The sequence below is a fragment of the Garra rufa genome, chromosome 6 (genome assembly GCF_049309525.1).
Source record: "Garra rufa chromosome 6, GarRuf1.0, whole genome shotgun sequence".
NCBI lineage: Eukaryota > Metazoa > Chordata > Actinopteri > Cypriniformes > Cyprinidae > Garra > Garra rufa.
Window position 1 is genome coordinate 17,915,420 of NC_133366.1, and position 27,525 is coordinate 17,942,944.

Here is a 27,525-nt window from a genome sequence, read left to right on the forward strand (position 1 = left end):
ATCGCCGTTTCATGTACACCAGCGTTCAGGTATCCGTTACGCTCTTTAATCAACACCTGAGATTCGAATGAACTTGACAAGTCCCGTCAAACGCTCTCTCGCGTCTTATCATTGGTCTCTCCAAATGGATTGACAGCACCTCTCAGCCAATGAGCTCGCAGGTGGGCGGGGTCGTGAGACTGTTCTGGGAGGCTCGTGGATGTGAACTGGAGCTCGTGCCGCTGCGCTGAGCTGGGTGAAACTACGGTAAACCTTCGTTAGCTTTAAGCTAAGCGAGCTTTAGCAGTTCATACGCGACAGAATATAGATTTACGCGAGTATCGAGAGGACCCAGAACTTGAATGGCATTATATGAGCGCGATGCTGTGCAGAAATAAGGCGAAAGATTCATAGTTTGGACGCAGGCTAACTGGCTAAGTGAGCCGTCGGCAAGACCCCACCACCCAAAGATTGAAACGGAGATTAAAGCCATCATCTAATCTATTAAAGAGGATAACCAATGTCACACACACCAATCCTCTAAAGCAGCGACGCCAGTGAACTGACAGGTAGGTCGCCAGTGGTGTTATTGTATTTTAACGTAAAGACTGTTTTGAAAAAGGGGCGATATAATGCTAGCTGTCATGCTAATAGTCCTGCCCAGCTGTGCTACTACTACTTATGATTATATGTTAATCGAGCTCTTCCATAGGTAATAACTTATTGATTTCTTTTAACATGTGAGTCATTTATTCTGGGCCTGTCTTTGCTGTCGTTCTTCATGTAGCAGAATAATTCGTGTGTTTTAAAGGGGTGACCACAGATAGACTTTGCGTTCATATGCACTCCTTGCAGTTTGCAGGCAAAAGCATGAAATATGCAGATTAAATAGCGTTTTTTCTTGCAGTTTCACTAAGGTAATCGATCGAGGCCCCGTTATGCTTTGCTTGACGCCACCGCCTTCAAAGCGCTTTCAGTATCGGCGTCGCGGATTCATGTCAGGGCCTAAAAACCGATGACAACAGTGCAGCTGCAGCGAAACACACCCAAAAGATACACACCGCCTCAAAGTAATACAACGCCGCAATGCCTTTTGATTCCTTTTAGCCATTTAATCCTCTCACCTGAACATAATGAGGTCATGTTTGTAAGTTATGCACGGTTTGTGTTTTAATCATGTGTGAGTCATTCATTGTCATCAGATCACCTGCTTGTTAATGCCCTGATTTTAATTCAGGTAACAATGAGTGAAAATAGCAATCGTTGTTTGCAGATGAAATCGTAACAGGGCACTAACTAGGTTACCTACAGTCAGTGATTCACACGTGTGAATGAAAACGTGCTCAATTTGAGCTGGTGAAAATCAAACCGTTTCTGGCTGTGGGCCATTGTTTTTTTTGTTTTCTTTTTAGTGTAGGTCGCATAACTAGCTGTACCAGGTTAGATCTGGTGTTTGTCTTTTTTTTTCTCCCCCAGAAAGGGGCGTGTCTGCAAAAATGAAAAAGTTCAAAAGTCTATGTGACAGATCTCTCTCTCTCCTCATAGAATCAAAGAGATGCTTTGCTTCACTGTCACCATGTGAAATTGGCAGGCGATATAGTGGATTGTGGGAAATGCAGGTTGCCTCAGTTGGCAGGGAGTGTAATGCCACATGGCTTTAGGTTTCAGTCATTCTGTTGTAAGAGGATGGCGAAGAGGAGTCGAGTGAGAGAATTCACATGAAAAGGATGTAATGAAGTGGAGGAATCATTACACACTGTGTGTGTGAACTGAAACCGAATACGTGATTGTATACTCCCAAAGCATGATTTTGTGTTGCGTTATGTTTCGAAATGTGTCAGACAGCAATTCGTAATGCGACGTGACTTTTAGGGCGTGTTCACACGTGGCAAGTTTGGTTTGATTCAAACAAACTCTGGTTTAAATGCTTTGTTATTGTGGTTCATTTGAGTAAGTGTGAACACTGCTGTTTGAACCTTGGTGTGCACCAAACAAGCTCCTCTTTGGGGAGTATTGGTCTGCTTCCAAACAACTCTGGTGCCAATATGAATGCGACACGGACAGAAGACATCTAAATGAAACAAAAACGCTATGTGATGTCACAGGATGTGACCCTAAAAGGACAGGATTGTCAAACAGACCTGATTCTTCTTGTCATAGGAGCTGTTGCCTGTTACAGTTTGGTGTGTATTTGGTGTCATAACTGTTGTCTCCATAGAGCAGATCTCCATGTGGAATTCATGCCACTTTTTTGTCTCCTTGACACTTTTCATAGCAGTTTTGTGAGTTATAAGCATCTAAAATTCCACCATATCTACATGCAAGCTGATTTAGCCCAGGCCAGCATACAGCATTGTTTTGGTTGTTTGCCAAATATGTCATAAAAAGCTGTCCGACTAGGTTGTGATTGTACCCTTCTGCCTTTTTTGTATCTTTAGGTTTGATATTAAGTGTTTGAAGTATTTGAAGCTTAAGTTTTGAAGCGAACCAGGACTAACTAATTGAGTTTTTTGGTTCAAATCTGGAGAACAAAGAGAACTGACCTACAAGTGTAAACACAAGCCCCTTTCACACTTACAGTCTTACCGTTAAGAGATTGTGTGAACAGGACCTTTTCAAAAATACCAGTAAATTTGTTCTGGCAATTTACGGGTATGAGAAGTTGTAACGTTACCGGTAAATTGTCAGTATGTGCTCTGTGTGAACACCGAATAAAGATTACTGGTATGAGCACGTAGAAATCGCTGACGTATAAAGTAGGGCTGTGCAATAAATCGCATGCGATTGTCATGCATATCTCATCAGTAAAGCCGGTTCTGTGATTAGTAGTAAATCTCCATCACTTGCGTTCAAATGGTGCGGTATTTAAAACACTGAGCCGTAGATCACTGAAAAGCTACGCAATATCGCGTTCAAAATCGAATGCGATTCATCCGCGATTTTGAATGCGATATTGCGTAGCTTTTCAGTGATCTACGGCTCAGTGTTTTAAATACCACGCCATCTGAACGCAGGTGATGGAGATTTACTACTAATCACAGAACCGGCTTTACTGATGAGATACCCAGAACAATCGCGTGCGATTTATTGCACAGCCCTATTAAGCAGTAAGCATCAATGAGAGCGATTTTGAACTTAAAAAAGCTGACTGGTCGAAAATATGTTAAGGACCAATACTCATCCTCCAAATACATCTACATAAACCCACGCTTGCTCTGTCTCGTATGCACGCACACACTGTGACGATCTAATGCACTTGTTAATCCTGGATCTTAAAAAACAAATACCGGAATGCAAAAATCCAAATCTGACATTTTCCGGAACAGGATCCGGTAGTGCTTAAAAAATTAAGCACTGGTGGAAACGGTAGGCTACAATTAATCAATTTGTTAATTAATTATTTAACAACAACCATCCTCACCACTGCCCCCCACCGACGATACCATCGTCCATCACGATGTTTCACATTAGACATCGTACGATGCCAAATTGGTCGACATCACCCAACCCTAATTACAAACGTGATATTGATTTTTTTTTTTACAACAGTTCAATAGACAAGAAGTTACTTAAGAGACTTACTTTTTAGACACCATATTGTCGGTTTTCACTCTGTTTCGCCAACAAAAATCATCCCAAACACAGCTACAGCACTGTTTTGTGTCTCTGAGCAACATGACAGCGTTTCGTTCCTGAATGAATCAGCCGTTTAAATGATTCGGTTCAATTGCAGTGACTCATTTATGAACAGTGACTTGCAGCCCAAATGTCTTATTCTTCTAATTCACTGATTAAATGTAAGAATTTGAATCAAAAGATAATGTACACTTTTACAAAAATGGCTTTGTAAAGGTTTAAATGCCCAAAAAAGGTAAAAAATCTATTTAAACTTATTGGAAAAGATTAATTTCTATCAGTGTGAACTGACCACCACACAGAATATGAAGAATATAAAAAAAAAAATACGAGTCAGCTAGGGTTGGGCGATGTCGACCAATTTGGCATCGTACGATGTCTAATGTGAAACATCGCAATGGACGATGGCATCGTCGGCGGGGGTGAGGGATGGTTGTTGTTAAATAATTAATTCATAACGAATTAATTAATTGTAGTTAATTTGAGCCGGATTTTTAAAGAACCCGGCATTAACAAGTGCATTAGATCGTGACAGTGCGTGCATTAGTGATGCGCGGATGGCGGTTATATCCGCGGGTGCTGCGGATAATCCGCGGGTCGGGTGGGTCGGGTAATAAAAAAATGCATTCTGATTATTTGCGGGTGGGTCGCGGGTGGATGAGATAAATCAATAATGATGCAAATATTAACTACATTTTCTAAAACTTGAACGTGTTTTAAATACGTCTTTCATCAGGCAGGCGATTTCATTTGTGTGCGTGTGTGTGTTTGCCTGTTCTAAGTTTTTGGTGACAGAAACGGTGACATATTCCATATAAAGTTTAAAGGGAGTTATACCTGTGCTAATGTTATTGAGCATGGTAATGCAGTGGTGTAGTGCATTGGTCGCTTTGGGTTTACCCACGTCTCTGATGCGCATCATTCAGTAGTGTCCTGCATTAGCTAAAATCATGACAGTCCAACACATGAATAGCTAATTCAGTCGCATGTTAATAAATTGAAATATTTTCCTTAAAAACACCCAGTAAAGACAGTGATGTGGTCAGGACCGTGGCGCCGGCTTCTTTTGAAATATATTTGACGATTGTGCCTGATGCGTCCACAGATGCTGCCTGTTCATTCATACGCGAGAGCATGTCAGGTTAGGCGCGCAGTGGTATAATAATTATTATTGATTACTTATTTGATTCAGTAGATTATAATGAAAACAATACCTTAAAAATGAAAAGAAGCAGATTTTTACGATCAGACCTTTCTTAAACTGGTGAACCCCTGTAAACTTCAGTCCAAGCATGCGTTCAAATAGTAAGTTCAGAGCGGCTCTAATACAGGGAAAACTAAGAATTACAATACGTGTAATATGACGATCGGGTGCGGGTCGGGTGCGGTTATCTAAATCAGAGAAAAATATAGGTGCGGGTGGGTGGCGGGCGGATAATTAATTTGAAGCTGCGGATTCGGGTGACGATTGAGCCCATCCGCGCATCTCTAGCGTGCATGCATACAAGACCGAGCAAGCGCGGGTTTATGTAGATGTATTTGGAGGATGTGTGTTGGTCCTTAACATATTTACGATCAGTCAGCTTTTTTAAGTTCAAAATAGCTCTCATTGACTGCTTACTGCTTAACCCACTCTCTCCAAACGCATTTAATGAGCAGCGGAATGTTTAGAGAGAAAGTGTAATATCAGAAATAATACCAAATCAAGTGAAATATTATTATGTATTAACATTATAAACACTATAAACATAGCTATAAGTTAGTTACCCTGACTCCAAAACGAATCATTTAAACGTAACGGAATTCAGAACAGAACAGGAATGAAACAAAATATATTAAGGTAAGAAACCAAAACAAAGCGAAACTAAAAATAGCAGGCGTTGGGCTCACGTTTACCTCTAATTCGGCACAAATCCAAGTGTTTCCATATTCCCAATGTATTTGAATGATAAACTGTTATTTATAATGTATACTGCATCAGCTCACAGCAAGGTGCAGTAATAAGGCTAGCAAAAGTTTTGTAAAATATAAATAAAATATAATTGGCTGAATCGTATAAATGCTGGATTAAGATCGTGAGGCGGGTCGAATCGAGATCGCGATCTTTTAACGATTAATTGTGCAGCTCTAATAAGCATGCAAAACTTTTGTGTAGCAATCATCTGCAAGCTTTGACATCAACATAAATAATTCCCTTACTATTGGGTTCTTTGGGAAGCTGATCAAGGTTATCTTTCCCTCATAACCAAAAACACACTTCTTTGGTGACAGGTTTGATTTTGTGAAACCAAATGACAAATCCTTCTCGAGCAAGTCCTGTGCAGCTTTGCCAACGACTTCTGTTATTTTGGCCATGTTTAGTAGGGCTGTCAAAATTAATCGTTTTTACGATGCATCGCGATGCAGACAAGGACGATTCGGTATCGGTTCAGTAATAGACCATAACCGATTATAACGGACTCAGTCCTGGTGCCAGAACACGCGACCCGGGGGCCTTATATGATTTCCCGGGAGGGGGGTTGGGCTAACGAGGGGAATACTCTATATGAATAAGTCTTCAGATTTTAACTGAAAGGATTATTGCCACTTTCTTTACACACTGGTGCATTTAACGAACTAACAAACATCAGTGTGCATTTAACAAATGTCTTTTTTTTGTTAGTAATTCATTTAAAAGACTGAAACATTATTTTTATTTGGTTGAAAAGACTGGCTAAAAGCACTGAGTGCGTTTATCTGGCTCAGCGCCGTTTTCTTAGCTATTTTGCGCAAATATAACGTTTTGTTGATATTGTGAGTGCACATAAATAATAATAGTTGACCTTTTGCAGTTTTGAATGATGTATTACTCTTACCTTTATCAACAAAAATGGTGTATTTTAGGTTTCAACTGTTATTAAGAAAAAATGCAAGTGATTGCGCTTGTGCTTCCATGTCAGCTGCAAAGCCCGCTTTCGCTTTCACTCTCCGCACAAATGATTGATAAGCCTCTAACAGCGCACATTTATCTAGGTTAAATGTTTAAATTAATATTGTGAAATGCATCAAGGGTTTTATGTCTATTTATATCTAGATTTTATTTTATGCAAGTGTTGATTTGAGAAGGCTAAATTTATCAAACATGCTCAACTCATTGCCGTTGGCTGCTTGGTCGTTAGGTCATTACTTAAAAAAAACAAAAGCTTGAATTTAACAAACATAAAATGTTCCAAACATATTTCTAAATTAACTCAAAAAGAAAACAAAACGAAATCTAGCCACTTTGCCATTAGAATCCAAAACTGAACTATTTAATGGCTGCAACACAAACTCTGTTCTGATAAGATGTCGGACAAGGACGGAGCTCGGGTCTGAGCGTCTCAGGCTGGGCTGGTGCAGGACTCTACTCCCTCGTTTCAATTAAATAAGATCTGAGCGGTACCTCTCGGTTGAAATCTTATTCGGTTTAGTTTTTCGTTTAAAAAATATACGGCCCTTTTCTGTGGTGGAAAACCCCGGGTTTCGCCACCTGTTAAATATACTGGAGCCACAATATAAGCTTCCCTCACGCAGACACTTTTCAGAAAAGATTATGCCGGATATCTACAACGAAACCAAAGCCCAGGTATTTACTTTTGTGCATTTGTTCTAAATGTTGCTGTTGTCTTCTGTGCCCAGAATTTAGTTTTGTTTGATACATTCAAGAAGTGTGTTTTCTTTGAGAAGGTAAAATTAAAGTTTCACTTCATATATCTGACTGTTTGTATTTATTAACACAATTGTATATATTTGAAGTAAAAAATGAGTATGCAGTGCATCATCAATGCATTGTGATGCATCGAAATATTGTATTGAACCGAATCCATGACATGATAATCGTAATCGAACCGAACCGTAAGACCAGTGTAGGTTCACACCCCTAATGTTTAGTATGAGAATCCAATCTTTAACAGTGTAAATAAGTCAAAATGCATTATTTTGGATATATCTGTTTTGTTACCGGTGTGTTACAGCAGTGCACTTGCAGAGAGAGCGCCTGCCATTCTGATTAGTTGTGATTGATTTTGTCATATCTTGTAGCCTTCTTGCGTCCTGTGTGGACAAATTGCTTGTTACTGGAATTGTATCTGGGGGGTGTTCCATAAAACAAATTTACCAAATAAGCCAGGCTTATTTTGGTTAGTCTGACTTATTGTCACTTGATTTGGCTCAAAATAAGTCAGACTAACTGAAATAAGCCTGACTGGTCTGGTTAGGCCACGGTGCTTGTAAAGGTGTTTACACGAAAAGCAAAAATGAGAGAGACTGAATTTGAGCAAAAATCAACATGTGCCAATCAAACATTTTTCCCGTGTTGTCATGGGAATGTAACTACAATTTATAACCCATACTTATGAATATAACACAGTGACCATAATGAAAGTAAAAGCAAGAGACTGGAGAAAGACGGACCTCCCTTAATGGTTAATCTCTGGCATTCTGTTCTTGTGGACTCTTTCTCTTTCACTTAACATACACACTGAAACCATACACAAGCCTTTCAAATACTGGTCAAAATGTCAGCCAGACTATTTCCTGGCTGTTGCTGACTCAACCACATTGAGTAGACCCTGATTCAGTGGTTGATACAGGCTCGCACAAAGTTGCTCGCTGTAGGATGCACCCCACCAGTGGATGCTGATCTAGGATCAGACTTTTCAAAGGTTTTGGTCTTATGTAGTGTCTACAAACCAAAGCAGTTCAGATTTGCAGCTCCACCCTGAAATGCTTTGGAGTGTTGTCCCTTGGACCTTATGCGGGGTTACGCAGCTATGGCATTTTTAGACCAAACCCCGGGTCAGATTACCAAATGTCAGGCATAGCTAAACTGATAACAAGGCTGTTTGAACTTCTTAACTGAGCAGGCTCAATTCAGCAGATCTAAAAGAAAATATACCCCAAAACTGATCACTGGACCTGTGCAGTTGTGATGAATAATAGTGTTAAATGAGGTGAATGTTTGTTTCAGTGTAATAGTATTGAATGTTTTATGACTTGACAGAACTGTAATTTGGGTTTGGTTTTTTCAATTGTCTGTGTTGAACGTTAAGTTGGTCATAAAGGTTGGACTCACTTATAATGAGTCATAAAACTTACTAAATGTAGGTTTGTGCATAAAACCAGTACAGTAATCACACTGAAAGATCTTGTTATTCAGTTGTTTTTCAGAATGCTTTAGCATTTCAAGGTCATAGTTAGCCTGTCTGCTTCCACATAGACATGGCATTATAAAAGAATAGTTTACCCTAAAACTAAAAATGACTTTATATGATATCTTATGGGTATTGATGACAGAAATAGATTTTTTTCTAAGCTGTCTTTTTTTAGATTAGACACAGTATAGTAGACTCTAACTGCAGGAGTTAGTTACTGTATTGAATTACTGTTTTGAATTGCACCTTCACCCCTTTATTCATTAATTGATGAGGACATCTGTCAACTGTCACCTAACGGCTGTTACTCCAGCATCCTTCTCCTTTATTTTCAGCCGTCTCTATTTGCAGTATCACCTTTCTGTTGTGATTGTGTACGCAATGTAGACTGGTTAAATTCAGTTTTACAAATAATTTAAAAAGGCTTTTGTGTTTTTAGAGCATTTTTATGTTAGTGTACTCCTGAAAATTGGCAGAATTAACTTTTATCAGATTGAAATATGTGAGCCTGGACCACAAAACCAGTCAAAAGTAGCATGGGTATATTTGTAGCAATATCCAACAATACATTGTAAACCACCCTTCCTCCAGACTCTAGGACCTTGGTTTCCAAATGAAATACTTGCTCTCATCTGAAAAGAGGACTTTGGACCACTGGGCAACAGTCCACTTCTTCCTCTCCTTAGCCCAGATAAGACACATCTGATGTTCTCTGTGGTTCAGGAGTGGCTTAAAAAGAGGAAGACAACAACTGTAGCCAAATTCCTTGACACGTCTGTGTGTGGTGGCTCTTGATGCCTTGATCCCAGCCTCAGTCCATTCCTTGCGAAGTTCACCCAAATTCTTGAATCGATTTTACTTGACAAGCCTCTCAAGGCTGTGGTTCTTTTGGTTCGTTGTGCATCTTTTTCTTCCACACTTTTTGCTTCCACTCAACTTTTTGTTAACATGCTTGGATACAGCATTGAATGTTTGTGGCTTACCCTCCTTTTGAAGGGTGTCAGTGATTGTCTTCTGGTGTCAAATCGATTCAAGCAGTCTTCCCCATAGTTTGGTTCACTGCAACCTAGTGAACCAAACTAAGAGACCATTGTGAAGGCTCAGGAAACATTTGCAAGTGTTTTGAGTTGATTAGCTGTTTGGCATATCACTATATTCTAATTTGTTGAGATAGTGAATTGGTGGGTTTTTGTTAAATATGAGCCAAATCATCACAATTAAAAAAACCAAAGACTTAAACTACTTTAGTCTGTGTGCATTGAATTTATTTAATAAGTTTCACAATTTGAGTTGAATCACTGAAATAAATGAACTTTTCCATGACATTCTAATTTATCAAGATGCACCTGTATGTGTACAGGTGCACAATACAGTCATGATAGTATCACTGTGTACGTGCTTATTTCATGAGTGTGTGGTTTCATGATGTAGTTGGCAATACCCAACCCTAATGTGTGCGCACACAAAGTCAGAAAGAGTTGAGGCTTTGCAAACATCCAGACGTCACTTTTGTTTGCATAAGATTTGATAGTGAAAGCTTTTGTGATGTCACCTCAATATGTGTTTGGTTAGCTAAGAGAAACTGGTTAGGGATTGCCCTACAGATGTCTCTGTAATTAAGGTCAGCCCCCCCCCCCCTTTTGTTTTAGTGTCAGTGAAAGAGCTTATTCTTCAGGCTGGCCTGTGATGTCTCTATGTTGGATGTTTGAGCATTCATTTGAATGTGGTTTGATGTGTATATTCTTGAGCAGCAACAACGTATGATAAAATCAATAATGGAAAATAAACAAAGAATTAAATTATTGCTAAGTTTAGTCTTTGTAATGTCACTGATAAAGGTTTGAACATGTCACTGTGTATTTATATAACACTTTGTGCACTTTACACTAGGGCTGTCGACTAACTGTTAGTTGATGAGAAGAGGCTGTGTCGACCAAAATTTTCAGTCGCTTATGGTGCGTTCACACCGCACACTTTGTCTGCGTCAGGCAACGCACCTAACGCATCTAGTTTGACGCATGTACGTTGAAGCTGGCAACGCTTGCTTTTTGGTGCGTTCAGCTAGCTGAACTTCTGCGTTGCTTGCGTTTGCTGCGTTGACGCTTGAAACGCAGGTAACGCTTGAAAAGTTGAAGGATCCAACGGACACAACGCAACGCAGAGCCTCTGACGGACCTCTGACGGACTCAACCATTGACTTTACATGTAATCTTGCCGCAACTGACGCATGACATTTGGGGCGGTGTGAACGCAGCATTAGTCACAGAAAAAAACATCAGCATACAAAACGTTGTGCTTTTTTGTAAAAGACTGAAAGCAAGCAGGATGCACTTTCTGCTGTCTCTGTGTCTGAACTTGAGCGCGTCAAAAAAGCAAAACTCAGAGTAACTTATTAGCATGAAAAATATATCTATAGAGAGTGAAATTCCTTCTTTCAAGTGAACCAATTCAACTGGAAAACAAATATTGTCAGATTATATAATCTGTATGAAACATGCATACAGGTGCATCCACTATTGCTGATATGACAAGTCAGTATGGCGGGCTTTATGTCTCTTAAAGGAGAACTCCGGTGTGATTTTGACCTAAAGTGTATTGAATCATGATACCGAGTGTGAACGTACCTTGCATATCTCATCTCGTCTTGTCCACTGCTGTCCGAAATCTGGGGTCAGTTAGCCGATGCTCACAACAGGTTGTCAATGAGAGTCCATAGGGCATCGAAGAAGCCATGTAAATAAATCACTGTTTTACGCCATTTACGAGGCACAAAGTAGCTCCACACTTCATTGGTAGACTTCCAAGGGCCCTGTCATTTAAAACGAGACATTGAGAACTCAGAAAAAGCACCGGTAGTTTATTTACAAGAAGATTTATACAGACAGTACCTGGAAGAGAAAATCCGGTCGCCGCCATCTTAAACTTAGTCACGATAAGTCGAGTGTCGAGCACCAAGGAATTTATCAGGTTATCAACTTATCAGGTTGTAGTTTCCTTCGTGCTCGACACTCGACTTATCGTGACTAAATTTAAGATGGCGGCGACCGGTCTGTTCCTGGTGGAAAATGTCTGTATAAATTAGGGCTGTAACGTCCCAGTCGATTAGTCGATTAATTGGTCGATACGGTCTGGTTCGACCAAAATTCTGATTGGTCGATTTTTTGCCGCGCTCATTTCATCACTTTGGCCGCGCTCATTTCATCAGGTGGAAAGCACTAATTGCTAATGGGGGTGTTTTCAGAGCACCCCTGTTTCACAAGTAACAGTTTGTTTTCAGAACACCCCCATTGTTTTCACTTTTTTTGGATTAGCCCAACCCACTGGAGAAGAGAGACAGATAAGTAGGCTTTAGAAGGTTTGATGCTGAATTTTATTTATTTAATAAAAAGCTAGTGGACTCAGCGGTCCTTGCTGCGGTATAAACACAAGCATAGAGAGGCCACGTCGCCTCAGCACACCGCGTGCAGTGAAAATGGGAGATTTTCATCATACAGTACGCTGATAGATTAACTGATTCTAAAGGGAGTGTTATATTATATTAGCATTCATTGCAGTCATTAGGATAACAGAGGTAGTAAAACGTGGTTCAGGCTGAATAAATTACGATGTATCATAATCGGTCTGTATATAGGAAACATAAACATTCACCTCTGTAACATCTATATGCGTTAATCAGAATTATGATGCGATCAAATGGCGCCAAACATAGCCTACGCACGTGAATTACACGCGCATCACTTCTCCGCATTCAATATGAACTGAACTACAACATCACCTGATGACAACGGTCAGACATTCAGCGGTAACATTATTGCAGTATGACGGGTAAAGAAAGATTCATTCATTTTAGGGCTGCAACTAACGATTATTTTAATAATCGATTAATCTGTCGATTATTTTTTTCGATTAATCGATGAATCGGATAAAAAAAAAACAAGGGATTTACAACCCTTTATTCAAAAACAGAACTAAAATCTTTAGAAAGTGCACGAACATGTTGCTCCTTGAACTGTTATAATAATAATAATAATAAAATAAAAATGGACTAACACAAAAAACATACACATGTATGCTTTACATCTGCCAAATATATAGACTAAATAAACTAAAATTACTATCCGTTAAGACAGCAGCTTGCTGTGGTGTACATGCTGCATTTCCCATCAAGAAGCCTCTCAAATTAAATTCCTCAGTGCGCATTGAAAAAGTCATTTGACTTTGCACGCTGGAACGGGATAACTTGACTAACTTTCTGCTACATTCATTCCTCCATGGCGGTGTTTAGTGTCCTGCCATCAGCAGCGACCAGCTGGAAGAGTTCCGCATTCAAATGCACGCAAAACTGGCCTCAAAGCCCCAGCAAAAGTAATTACCATGAATGTGTCAAGGCAAAAATTAAGAAAATATTCGAATTACTTATTAATAAACTAGTATTTTCTGATTCAGTGTTGCAAAGATGAAATTGACGATCCTGCCATCTGCTCATTAATGCCTAATGCATCTTTATGGATTAGCTAATGAAAGAGTTTTGTTTTCGATTTTAATTATTTCGTTTTATAGTAAAATAATAATTTAAAGCTTTCTATAGATATTGTGTTTGTGAGGCAATTACCTGGGTTTCGGTTAATTATTGTGAAGCGCTCCTGTTTAAACCAAAGATATCAAGCGTATTCTGTTTGTTTTCTTTAAGAGCACATTTTGTTGATACTGTTAGTACACACAAACTAAGGTAGACCCTTTACAGTTCCGGCCCGGGTGGTAAATTACTCTTACCTTTATGAGCAAAAAAGAAATTCCACATTGCACTGGGGTCTCCATGCGCTGCAAAGCGCGCTTCTCTCCGCACAAACTTTGGAATTATCTTGATTGAATGATTAAACTAATATTGTGATATGTTTTAAGTTTTTTATATCAATGGATTTTAATTTAAATCGCGATGAATTAAGCAGGCTTTTGATCTGTCTGCCGCTGTTTGCTAGGTATAACTTTAAAAAACAAAAACTTGAATTTAACAAACAAAAAGTGTTCCAAATATATCTCTAAATTAACTTTATAAACTAAAGGAACGAAAATAAATGTAATCACTTTGCTATTAAAAGCAGCAGCTGTGTAATGAGGAAGAGAAAGAGAAAAAAAGACAGTCGGACTGGAAATTCAGTCGGCCAAAAATTGATGAGCTGTCGGACATTTTTACAAGGAATGTTTGTTTAATAGCCTATTTAATACTCTTAGGCTACTTTCTTAATTAAATATATTATTTCTTTGATTTATTTTAGTGTTTTTAGGCTGCTTGTTCGCTGACTGAAGTGTAGGCTTTATATAAAAAAACAACGTGCCACCGTCACAGCCCTATTCAAAACTGAGACGATTTCACCTCAGCAGAGCTCCTCTTTCTCCTTACGGTTGTGGTATGTTTTCGACACATTATACAGACAGACAGTGTTACAAAAACTATAGAAGTAGTTTTCTCCATCTCCACTATCCAACGACCCGTACAGCAGCTGTTTTGCGATCGAGCATTGGCTGCTGTGAAAGTACGCTAGCCAAAGTAGGCTTAAATATCAAACATGTTTGATATAAATCGGGGCAGCATATATATATAATGTAGAAACGGCGCTTTATGCTCAAATGTTCCAGTTTTGCGCATAAGTTAAATTCGCATTTTTGGATGGAAACACAGCTTATGAGGTGCCGAACTCTGCTGGCATCAGTGCGGGAGAGAGACCGAATGTGTCCACTCCGCTCCAAATTTTTTTTTTTAAATATATATAATAACAACCAAATGTCTCTGCGTCGCGCGACACAACGAATCGATTATGAAATTCGTTGCCAACGCTTTTAGTAATCGATTTTTATCGATTTTATCGATTCGTTGTTGCAGCCCTAATTCATTTACATTCATGCACGCACATTTACAACTCACTCACTGACGATAGCAGAGAATGAAACCGAAAGTAACTTAAACAACTCCGGCGCAACTCCAGTCAGCGCTCTGTACACGCACAACTTAATCATATGCCAATAGCAGGTCTACCTTTACAAAATGAATAAGGAATTTAGTACATAGATAATTAATTAAATTAGCACCATAGTATCGTGTATCGGCGATCTCTCAGGCTGACGATAGGGCGATATGAAAATTGAGCATATCGCCCAACACTAGTAAAAGCTTTAAGTCTATTCGTGTCTCAGCCGCGAAGCTGAGCTCTTATGTTCAGCCTCGTTCTGTGCGAGCTGCGCAGAGCGGCTGAAATGATAGTGTCTGACAGTTATACTTATAACATATGACAAAAATAATTTTCTAAATTATGTTGCACATTCCTCAAAAGTTCTTGTGATATCACTAGTTGACAACATAGTACTGTTTTCAGAAATCACAGGCTATGATATTGCGCAGGTGCACGTGATGCACCGCTGTCAGAGACGACAGACTCGTGTGTCAGACTCATTTCAGTGCAAAATAATTAGGTCAAAAACGATTTAATATACTGCAAATAGCCTATTAGTTTGTTCATTTAAAATTAATTTAGGCAGACAACAAGGCTACCAAGTACTGAGCACAGTGCGTATCTAATTAATGTAACGTACGTTTTTTTTTTCTCCACAACGTCTTTTTTAGTCGATTTTTAGTCGAAAGTTTCAGGACTTCAGTCGACCAAGATTTTCTTTGGTTGATTACAGCCCTAGTATAAATCTACTTGTAAATAAACTACCGGTGCTTTTTCTGAGTTCTCAATGTCTCGTTTTAAATGTCAGGGCCCTTGGAAGTCTACCAATGAAGTGTGGAGCTACTTTGTGCCTCGTAAATTGCGTAAAACAGTGATTTATTTACATGGCTTCTTCGATGCCCTATTGACTCTCATTGACAACCTGTTGTGAGCATCGGCTAACTGACCCCAGATTTCGGACAGCTGGACACAAACCGAGATGAGATATGCAAGGTACGTTCACACTCGGTATCATGATTCAATACACTTTAGGTCAATATCACACCGGAGTTCTCCTTTAAGCCAAAAACAAAAAGCACTAGTTTATGAATAAATTATTATTGTTAAGTTCATGCAGGATCCTTACTGTTTTTCCTTGACACATGCATAATCATTACTTATACCATTGTGCTATGTAGTAGAGCCCTGCACGGGCCTTAAATCTAAGCCCTAGCCCGGCCCTGGCCCGAAACGCACAGGCTATAGCCCGGCCCGTGTCCGACAGCTTATCAAAAATTTTGGCCCGAGTCCGACCCGAAGCCCGTCTTTTTTTCCGCCAAACAGCTTATACTGTTACAGCCATTAAAATAGACCAGATTCGTATTTAATAGAAAGTTTATGTTTTTTCGTTTTGGTTTTTTTATCAGAACAATTTAGAGAAATGTTTGGAGTTTTTTGTTTGTTTGTTTGTTTTTTAAATGTAAGTTTTAGTTTTTTAAGTGACATCGATATCCAAGCGGTATGTGGTCCACAGTGAGTTTACTCAATTTAACCTATATATCAAATCAACACTTGACTAGTCTACAATGCAATCCACAGATATAAAACAAACATCAATATATCACAATGTTAGATTTAAAGTTTATTATCACCATCTCAGAACAAAGGCATTTCAAACTGGGCAGGCAGCTCTACTGCGCAAAACCGGAACATACAAAGTCGCAGTGGTAAAGTAAACGAATAATGAACAAATATATAAAGAATTAATAATAATATAGAAAACTTCAAAAACACAACTTTACCACGTGGCTGAAAATCTCTGTGCTGCGCAGAGTATGTAAACTGAGTGGAGCGGCAACAATTTCCCCCCGCGCTCCTTGCATTTAATAATCGCTCTGCTCCAGCTCCACTCCTCGCTCACTGATATCAGAAACACCGCTCCGCGTCAAAAAATAAATAAATAAGTATGTGTGAAATGTAACAGTCCTGTTCATAAAATATAATAAAATAACAGGAGATTTTCAAACATAGTGTGCAATATTTGTTCCGACCAGCGACCACAGCTGATAATTGTCAGCATTAAAAGAGTATGCTGCTTTATCCAGTGCAAAGTTTGTAATGAAAATAATACGTTTTCGTCAGTTATTTTACCTACAGATCACACTATTTCTGATTTGAGTGATCCATCTCTATCAAGCTGAACATGTTTAACATATGATTTCCTGCTTAATGTGCAGTTATATTATGGACCATTGGCATGAATTGTACTCATGATGGAGCGGTGGTGGAGCGCTCTTGAAGAGAGTGAAAATCATGACGCTCCGACTTTTAAAAAAATCCGCTCTTTCCTCCATTCAAAATCACACCGCTCCACTCCGCGCTCCGCTCATACTCTGCTATGCGCGAGTTAGGCATCACTGGCGCTTCCGGGGACGCACGCATTAAATCTCATTAAACTTTTTATTTTTTTTTCTAAAGCAGGCCCGAAGCCCGATATGCGTGCAAGTTATGACGTGAAAATTGGCCCGAAGCCCGGCCCTAGGGGCAAAAAAAAGTCGGGCCCCGACGGGCTCGGGCTCAAATGCAGGGCTCTACTATGTAGGCAATTAAAGGCTCATTATTATTATTTAAATGGTTAATAAACTTGATTAGTCGACTAATCGCTTAAAATGAATGACTATTAGTCAAACAGAAACATCTTTAGTCGAGGGCAGGCCTATGGTATAGTTTGAAGTAGTTTTTATGTATGTAAATAAAATGCCTCAGAGAGAGAAAGCACAATCATTTTGATCAAAACAACATTTGTTAATTGTAGGTTTTTAATGAACCATAATTTATTTCAAATAAGCATGCAAACGTTTCTTTAACCACACTGTTAACTGTAATGGTAACTAGCTCAAAGTGACTCATTTGTTGATTCAAACTAGTAACAACTAAATTCTTGAATCTTTTTTGAATGAACCGGTTCATTGATGCCATTTGCTCGTAAATTGAACTGCATTGATCACGTTTTGTTGTTTATTTTAGTGTGCAGCCCTTGAGGATAATGCAGATTTTATTGTTTAGACTCATAATTAGGGCTGGGCGATTAATCAAAAAATAATCGAAATCGACATTCAGAACCTATAATCGATCAAATGTTTCCAGGTCGATTATTTCGATTACTTTCCCTTTAAAAACAGTACCGCGTGTGGAGTCACGTGACCCCGCTCCGTTACATTACGTTATTCCGACGACATGTCCATGGAGAGCTTAAAAATTTACAGGATATACAAGAGTAATTTTGTTTAGAAGACAGTGCTTATTTTCTACTTTGAAAGTGCATTTTCGGTTTTCGGCCGAAAGACTTTTATCACCGAAACAACACGGCCGAAACAGTATGTTGACACAAACAGAAACCGCAGCCTGCACGTGCTTGTCTGAAGCAACACATCTGCGGTGTGGACGTATGGAAAGACCCACGGATAGCGATTTGCAAAACTTGTTTTGCCGAAATTTCCAGAGGGGTTGTGTCTGCACTCGTGCGTGCAGTGATAAGAGCAGAGATCGAGACAGATGTAGCTTTCAGTGAGTGAAAAACATTAGCTTTACGTTGGTGTTACGTCACAATATTTTAAAGATATGTCTTCTCATACTGTATTTTTATTAATATTTATGTTTTAAACCATGGAGGTGAGCCAATGGATATCACACAAGCAACGTGAAAACTGCGCAATGTTAAAATGAAAGTGAAAACTGATTATCAGCATCTGACGTGCATTCTCTCAGAGACAATGAGAGACGATTATACTTCATATGCTGATATTAATTTAGTCCCCTAATATTTTCCTTGTGCCCTGAATATGGTGGGAAACGTATAAAGAAACGTATATTGTGCAAGGTTTGTTTCAGAAAATCGGTTCTTGAAATAAAGCTCTTTTTACTCTTTTTACTCTTTTTAAGTGTTTACATGAAGTGTTTAAATGAAGCAGTTTTATTTAAACATTATATCAATAATAGCTTTATTATTTTTTTTTTTTACCAGATTCTGTTTTCCGTTAATTTTCTGAATTCCATTTGAATGGTTTCATTAAATTTTAATAATAAAAAGCATCTCTAAATAATTGACTTTAAAAAAAAAAAATTTAATTTATTTTTCTTTTTCTTTTTTTCAGAAACACTGTATTGTGTATTTACTAGGGCCGGGACTCGATTAAAAAAATTAATCTAATTAATTAGAAGCTTTGTAATTAATTAATCGAAATTAATCGCATTTTAATCGCATATAAATATTTGACCTGAGAACAGTGAGAAGTAAGTTTTTTTCATATGGATTTTTAGTATACCATTGAATAATGACTGAATACATAAGCTTAAGCAACAAAATATTGTTTATTTTTGTTCAACCAAGTCCAACAGACCAGTGCAGTATTGCCATTAAGTGTAGCAATAGGCTCGATGTGCTGTGGTGATATGCGAATTCCTTGTTGCATAGCTTGCACACAACCATGCTCTTATCGACGCTTCCATCCATTCGTTTTTTATAACAAAATTTCCCAGCCACAGGGCCAACCAAAGCGGTCTCATCAGCTTCTTTGTCCATGTTCACTGCGGTTTGTTTTTGTCTGAACGCTAGTTGGTGCTGCAGTATAATCGGTCCGCCGAAACTCATCCAGTGAGAAACGTTCCGCGGTGCAAAAATAAGTGCGATTTAAAATGCGTTAAAAAAATTTAACGCGTTATTTTTGTGTAATTAATTAATCTAAATTAACGCGTTAAAGTCCCGGCCCTAGTATTTACATTTTTCTGGTAAATAAATTGTGGTAAATAATTCTGGTAAATATTTCTTTAAAATAATGTTGTAATAATTTTATTATAGTAGTGCTACGGTTAATTGGAGGAGACCAATTGTTAAATAAAGTCGTTATTTTTGTTTTGTTTTTTGCATACAAAATGTATTCTCGTTGCTTCATAAAATTCAGATTGAACCACTGACGCCTTACTTAATATCCTAACGATTTTTGGCATAAGTGAAAAATCGCTCATTTTGACCCATACAATGTATTTTTGGATGTTATTGGCTACAAATATACCTGTGCTACTTAAGACTGGTTTTGTGGTCCAGGGTCACATTTGTTGTTTGTGTCAGCCCTACCATTTAAAATGTACTGCTCCATCCGTTTTTTGCTCAGAATGCTAATGTTTTTTTCTCTTTTGTTCTATTCAGGTGGATTTTATTACCATTCTCTTCGGCACACCCACTGGAAGGCCCCATCACTGGATGAGTGCGTGCGTACTCTGTGTTTGAGTGTGCGTATGGTCAGCTGAAAGAGAAGATAACTCAACAGAGTCAGAGGAGAAAGCGTAGGCATGGCTCAAGGCACTCCCTTGAGGCCGCGTCCCCCTGAGGTCCTTATGTAATGCCTCCTCATCTGTTATTAGACCGCAGCTGGGCCTGATACACTCACACGTAAACATTTAAGGAAATCTCTGAAGTCTCCCAGAGGAGAAGTTGAACTCTTGTCCATTGTTTTCTCTTCCTTCAATGTTCACATTCTCACCTGTGAATCCCATGATTCCTCTGAGCTCCAAAGTCTTCATTACGGAATCGCTCCACTGACCTGGATCACTTCCCAGGAGTGTGCAAGCTAAGTGCTGCTCTTTTCACCTGTATTTTGTCTCTGTGCAAGCTCCATCAAGAGAGGTGTTATAGCCAGAGCATTCTTCTCATTTCATGCCTCTTGTCTGAAAAAGCGAGAATTTGATCTAATCAGCCATGCAGGTGTAAGCCTGTTTACTTGTGAAGATACTGGCCTGTCTTGAGAAACTAACCTGTGGATTAGCGATGCTTCGACTCAGAAGAGAGACACTTGAGATTACATTTCTTAAGGTGCAGTGTCAAGCACTGGTTGGTTGAAATGAAGGAAAGACATTTTTATATTTTCTGATAGTGTGGATGGTGGGAGGAAACTTAACGGTTGATTCCGTCTGATTCCTTCGTTGTCATTGCTCCCTTCAAAACTGAACTACACCAAAACTGAGAAAAATCCTCCTGTCCCTCTTTTTGTCTTTCACTGTCATTTTGTTTTTATTTTTATTTCTGTTTATTATTTTTTTTTTTTTTCAATTCCTTGTTCACAGAAGGAAAAAATCCAGGACATTAATTGACTTCAGTGCTGCTTATCAAAGCATCAAACTTAAACTTAAATATTATTTAAAAAATATTTGTGAGCATCCAAAAAGAAAAAATACCCATACTCGTACCATTGCTCTCCTCTACCTCTTATTTTATACAGTAACACCAAATCTTTTTCATTTTTTTAAAGCACCACTAAAGATTTAGAAGTTGAACCACTTTGTTTTCAAAGCAGTTCCCATATTCAAGTCCTTTTTTGTTGCACTTTTTCTTAAGCCCTTTGAAATCAAATTGGTTTGTGTTTTTGTTTAAAAGACCAAAAAATATTTACACTTTAAAGGTAATTTTTGTTAAATGATTAAATAGTTTATAAGCCAGAGCATCCAAATATCACAAACTTCAACTTAATTGCTTTTTTTTTTTTAATCCTTTTTTTAATCATTTTCGACTTTTGAGAATTTTTGTACTGTTGAAACAATGCTCATCTTGTGGCCTTTTTTAATGATGCTAAAAGGACAAGGACTTCTCCCCTAGTGTTTCTTTGCGTTTGTGCTGTCTCGACAACACAAACACATTCACGAACGGATAATTTTCCGGGGCGCGCTGCCATCCTGACCCCTGGGTGATGCCGAGCGGCAGTATGAGTGGGGGAGTGTCTGGACCCACTTCCCCACCCCACCCCACCGTTCCATCCAGACCTCTCCGGCCTAGTCGCTACGTGCCGGTCTCTGCAGCAACGGCCTTCTTAGTCGGAGCAACCACCCTCTTCTTTTGCTTCACGTGAGTACACAAACACATTTACTAACATTGATTGCTGCAATCATTTATAATGGATGAGTCAACATGTACTGGTAAATAACAGTGATCAAAAATGTATTGCTGCGCTATGGAGTGAGTAATAGCATGTTTTTGTCTAGAACTTGTTCTGAAGTTCCAAATTAGTCTACCTGAAACTGATTTTTGCTGGCACAGTTAATTGATAGTGTGATAGCAGTGCAGACAATTTAAATCGAAGCTATAATGGAAAAAAATAGTTATAACATTTGAATGCTATTTTTAATTTTTATGGTTATCAGAAAAATGAAAACTACTTTGTGTAATAACGAAAACATTCATTTCAGTGGAAAAATAAGTCCAAAACTCTCTGTTAACATTATGAAAAATAGGGCTCTACAATCTTTCGCCTTTTTTTTTTCTTATTCTTGTGTTTTCATTTTTCTGATAATCAAATAAAAGCATAAACATTTATTTATTTTTAATCAAATTAAAAATAAACCCTTTATTTTTGGACAAACAAACTGAGGTTTACTGTTAAAATCAATACATGGAGGAAAAATTATATTCAGTTTAAAACGTTTAAATAGTAATTGCAGTATTGTTTTTTACAATTAAGTGGTTAATGTTTTCAATTCAGTTCAATTCAAGTTTATTTGTATATAGGGCTGTTCGATTCCGAAAATTTTGGAATCGATTCCGATTCCTGGTTCTGGAATCGATTGGATTCGATTCCAGAATCGATTCCTCAATGTTGTTTCGATTCTTTTTCGATTCTTGTTTTTTTAGATTGGAGGAAGCTAATTTCGCAATAAATGCAGGATGTAAAGGTCGTATAAAGTTACCTTCTCATAATATGAAGCTTCAAACAAAACAAAACAGAAAAAAAACAAGACGTGACGTGACGTGTATAAAATGACAAAATTAGCAAACTATACACTGAAACAAAATAAACAGAACTTTAACAACACCACTGATATAAGAGCTATAATTTCGCAATAAATGCAGGAGGATATAAGAGCTCGTGGCGAAGCTGTCAATCAGATGCGCTCTCGGCCACTGATACGTGCTCTCTGCGTTTTCTTTCAGAGTTATCATTGGCTGATAGAAAGATTAAAAATAGCATTTATGTAAATAAGATCAAGACAAGTCATGATCTATTCTGTCGTGCAGCGCTCAAAATTGTGGACATCATGAGCCAACTCTCCCATAAAATATCATCTGAATCGTTTTTTGAACTGGTTCATTTAAATGATCTATCCGAACGAATCTTTTCGTGGAAATGTATCAGAATATAATAACTATTAACAAGCAAGAGGCAAATTAATGGGTGCTTCTCAAACTGAAGGCTGCATCCTTAAAGGTTGTATCAGCGATTTCTAGCCTAAAACATAAAGTGTAAAATTCAGCTGACCTTTATTCACGATCCGCTCGCTGCCTGCCCCATAAATTGTCTGTGAAAAAACCGCGTCTCTCTGGTCAGCCTAGGGTCCGAGATATGCCAAAAAAACAATCGGCGCTATCAACAATAACCACAGATAAACAAACCGTGTTCCAACCAATCAGCGTCAGGGGGTTCGTGTTGTGGACTTTCCTACTGGTGCAGGGATGTGAGGGAGGCGGAGCGAAAGTCCACAACACCAAACCCCTGACGCTGATTGGTTGGAACAATGTTTGTTTTTGCTGTGGAAAGGTTGGTAGCACCGATTGTTTTTTTGGCATATCTCGGACCCTAGGCTGACCAGAGAGACGCGGTTTTTTCACAGACAATTTATGGGGCAGGCAGCGAGCGGATCGTGATGAAAGATAAGCTGAATTTTACACTTTATGTTTCAGGCTAGAAATCGCTGATACAACCTTTAAACTCAGACGAGTTTAGTAATGAGTCGTTTTTATTACGTTTATTTTCGTCAATCGATGTTTGATGACTTGCAGCCGAAATATGCAGCAGTCATGGAATGCAGCCTTCCATTTAAGAGGTAAGTTTTGTTGAGCTGAAAAACGGCTCTGAATGAGGAGTCGATTCCCCTTGAGAGGATCGATTCCAAACGTTGAAATCGACTCTCGATTCCCAATGCCTCGGAATCGAGGAATCGATTCTTTTTGGAATCGATTCCCAGCCCTATTTATATAGCGCTTTTCACAATACAAATCGTTTCAAAGCAGCTGTACAAAAAAAATGTAGGCTACTACTAGGGCTGGGCGACTCTTTCGATTTTTTCGATTAATTCGAATTTATGTTTTAAGACAATTTAATGTTTTATTAAATTGAGGTATCGCGATTAAAAAAAAAAAAAAAATATATATATATATATATATATATGTATATATGTGTATGTATATATGTGTATGTATGTATTCAGAACGGAAAAATGGTAAAATAACGCGAGTCACTAAGGGGGACATGATTAGCTGCTTGCTAGCAAGGTAGCCTGTTACATTACATACAATTTCACTTACCACATAAACAGAGTAGAGAGATGATTGAAGACAATGGCGAATTATTTGCATATCAGGGCTCTAGAGTGCGACCTAATTTCTCAATGGTGCGACCCGCCGTTCAAGGGCAAAAAGAAACTTTTACGTGCGACTATGAAAAAATATTTAGGAGCACCATGTGCGACTGACCCGACCAGCATATTTGTATTTGCGCTGAGTGGAGCTTCAAAGGTTTCTATGTGTTTTGCACGTTGAAAAATTTATCTCAAGTGTAGAGAGAGTGTAAATAAGAGACTGAATGGGCAGTAGCTTTGTTTATTATAATAGAGCTTGGTGAGATTGCGAACTAAGATGAGTGACAGCTTTTAATCATTGTTAAGGGAGTTTGTAAAAATATATGGTGCCCATATATATTGTGGAAAAGCTGGGATTTCTTTTCATGCTAAAAGAAGTAGGGGGGGGGGGTGAAATCGATTTAAATCGTAAATCAGATTTTTTTGTGAAAAAATCGGGGATTTTATTTTTAGGCCATTTCGCAGCCCTAGCTACTACAATATATTTAGTAGCTTATTAGTGGTGACTACTGTATGTTAAGTCGACGTACATATGGTATAAATATTAAAACAGTAATGATGTAATCAAAAACAGATGAACACTAATAGTAATGATTATGTGTTGCAATCAAACTTGTAGAAAAATGGTGTAGTGCTGTATGTTGTTTCAAGGCTGGCATCATCGGAGGTCCTCTGGGGGGTTGGCATCATCTCTTCTTCTGAATCCAGGCTGAATCTTGTGTAATCTTGTTGTAATATTTATTTTTTATCATATATTGTTTTATGTGAATTCTTTAAATAGGAATATATAAACATTATACTGTACAAAAGTAATACAAGACTAATATTGTTCTGTTTCATGTTAAACCGTACTTTTATTTTGACAGGTTGCTCTGAAGTTTCTGTGTGTATAGTATGATATGATGCTAGTTTTCTCAAATGAAACGGTAAAAGTGACACTCAGAGCAGCTTTGGAGATTGAGTTTATCTGTTCATGTGAGATGCAAATGCCAAAATTAGCTGGAGCGTCACGTGTGCTTCAGTATGCGTGTAGTGAAAAAAAACGCGTCTACGCCATTGTTACATACAGAGGCAAACGGAACATGCAGGATTCACATTAAAACGGTCTTTTTGCATTTCAGTTTTCACAGACACTAGTCCATATCGCGGTTTGAATTAAGTGACAGACCAACTTTTGATTTATTAATCCAAAAATCAACGAATTCCGTGGCATTCCGCGCTATAGTAGATTCCGTTTTTATGAATGGAGTGCGCGATCCCCTCCGTGTTTTCCACTTTTTGGGTTTGACCCAAAACTATAAATTATAAGCTCTTAAAAAAATTCAAGCAATCGACTTCACATTGCTTTCATGCAATTTTTAACTACCACATTCCTATTTATGATCGTTCTGGTAGCACATGAAGGCAGCATCAGTAAAAACAGTTAGAGACAATTGTAGCTTTAGCAAAATTAGTCTCACAGAAATCTTAGAATTTAGAAAACAAAAGCGTGATATTTACTTTGTCTGGATCTGACATTCGCGCACAAAGCGTTGGTATCGATCCCTAAACATATAGGGGACTTTACTGATTTTTTTTTTCTGGGAAATTTCCTTCAAAAATTATTTTTAACCAGCAGCTCAGATGGAGGGAGTCTATGGAGATTCCTATGGTGCATCCCAAAAGGAAACACTTGTAATTCCTCTTTGGCGCTGACATTGTTTTGCTTTTATAGATTCAGATTAGAGCTGCAAAATGATTAGTTGCGATGAATCAGTTAGAAATAAAAGTTTATGTTTGCATACTATATGTGTGTGTACTGTGTATTATGTATATATGTATAAATACACATATACAGTCGTGGCCAAAAGTTTTGAGAATGACACAAATATTAGTTTTCACAAAGTTTGCTTTTAGATCTTTGTTTCAGTTGTTTCTGTGATGTACTGAAATATAATTACAAGCACTTCATATGTTTCAAAAGCTTTTATCGACAATTACATGACATTAATGCAAAGAGTCAGTATTTGCAGTGTTGGCCCTTCTTTTTCAGGACCTCTGCAATTCGACTGGGCATGCTCTCAATCAACTTCTGGGCCAAATCCTGACTGATAGCAACCCATTCTTTCATAATCACTTCTTGGAGTTTGTCAGAATTAGTGGGTTTTTGTTTGTCCACCCGCCTCTTGAGGATTGACCACAAGTTCTCAATGGGATTAAGATCTGGGGAGTTTCCAGGCCATGGACCCAAAATTTCAACGTTTTGGTCCCCGAGCCACTTAGTTATCACTTTTGCCTTATGGCACGGTGCTCCATCGTGCTGGAAAAAGGCATTGTTCTTCACCAAACTGTTGTTGGATAGTTGGAAGAAGTTGCTGTTGGAGGGTGTTTTGGTACCATTCTTTATTCATGGCTGTGTTTTGGGGCAAAATTGTGAGTGAGCCCACTCCCTTGGATGAGAATCAACCCCACACATGAATGGTCTCAGGATGCTTTACTGTTGGCATGTCACAGGACTGATGGTAGCGCTCACCTTTTCTTCTCCGGACAAGCCTTTTTCCAGATGCCCCAAACAATCGGAAAGAGGCTTCATCTGAGAATATGACTTTTCCGCAGTCCTCAGCAGTCCATTCGCCATACTTTTTGCAGAAGATCAATCTGTCCCTGATGTTTTTTTTTTGTTTTTGTTTTTTGGAGAGAAGTGGCTTCTTTGCTGCCCTTCTTGACACCAGGCCATCTTCCAAAAGTCTTGGTCTCACTGTGCGTGCAGATGCGCTCACACCTGCCTGCTGCCATTCCTGAGCAAGCTCTGCACTGGTGGCACTCCGATCCGCAGCTGAATCCTCTTTAGGAGACGATCCTGGCGCTTGCTGGACTTTATTGGACGCCCTGAAGCCTTCTTAACAAGAATTGAACCTTTTTCCTTGAAGTTCTTGATGATCCTATAAATTATTGATTTAGGTGCAATCTTAGGAGCCACAATATCCTTGCCTGTGAAGCCGTTTTTATGCAATGCAATGATGGCTGCACGTGTTTCTTTGCAGGTCACCATGGTTAACAATGGAAGAACAATGTTTTCAAGCATCACCCTCCTTTTAACATGTCAAGTCTGCCATTCTAACCCAATCAGCCTGACATAATTGTAGCGTCTGGACCAATCAGTCATAGTTATTTGTTACATTTTACAAATTATCCTTAAAGCCAACAAGCCAACTTTAGGTTGGCGTTCTAGAAACAACTTTCAACTTGCTTTCAGACAAAGAGTCATAAAAGTTCACATTATCTCCAAGTCTCCCGCTTGGAATTCAGCCTCTCTCATTGGTCAAGTCCACCCTGAGATGCGTGACTCTTCCCAGATGTTAAAAGGGCTCACACACAATTCCGCCTTAGGTTCTTCAAAAACCCTTGATTGCTGGCTGTGGGGAGGGCCT

General features: G+C 38.6%; 1 protein-coding gene across 2 annotated transcripts in view; it reads left to right on the forward strand.

The window, feature by feature from the left end:
* The first annotated feature begins 207 nt into the window (after positions 1-207).
* The window catches only part of zdhhc5a (zDHHC palmitoyltransferase 5a), a 62,182-nt gene continuing 34,864 nt past the window's right edge, over positions 208-27,525 (forward strand). For both annotated transcript variants that reach the window (XR_012355725.1, XM_073842421.1), the window contains exons 1-2: positions 208-548; positions 19,920-21,608. Coding sequence is in view for 1 of the 2 variants with exons in the window: in XM_073842421.1 (XP_073698522.1) it covers positions 21,454-21,608 (155 nt within the window). In the remaining variant the exon portion in view is untranslated. The remainder of the gene's footprint in view (positions 549-19,919; positions 21,609-27,525) is intronic.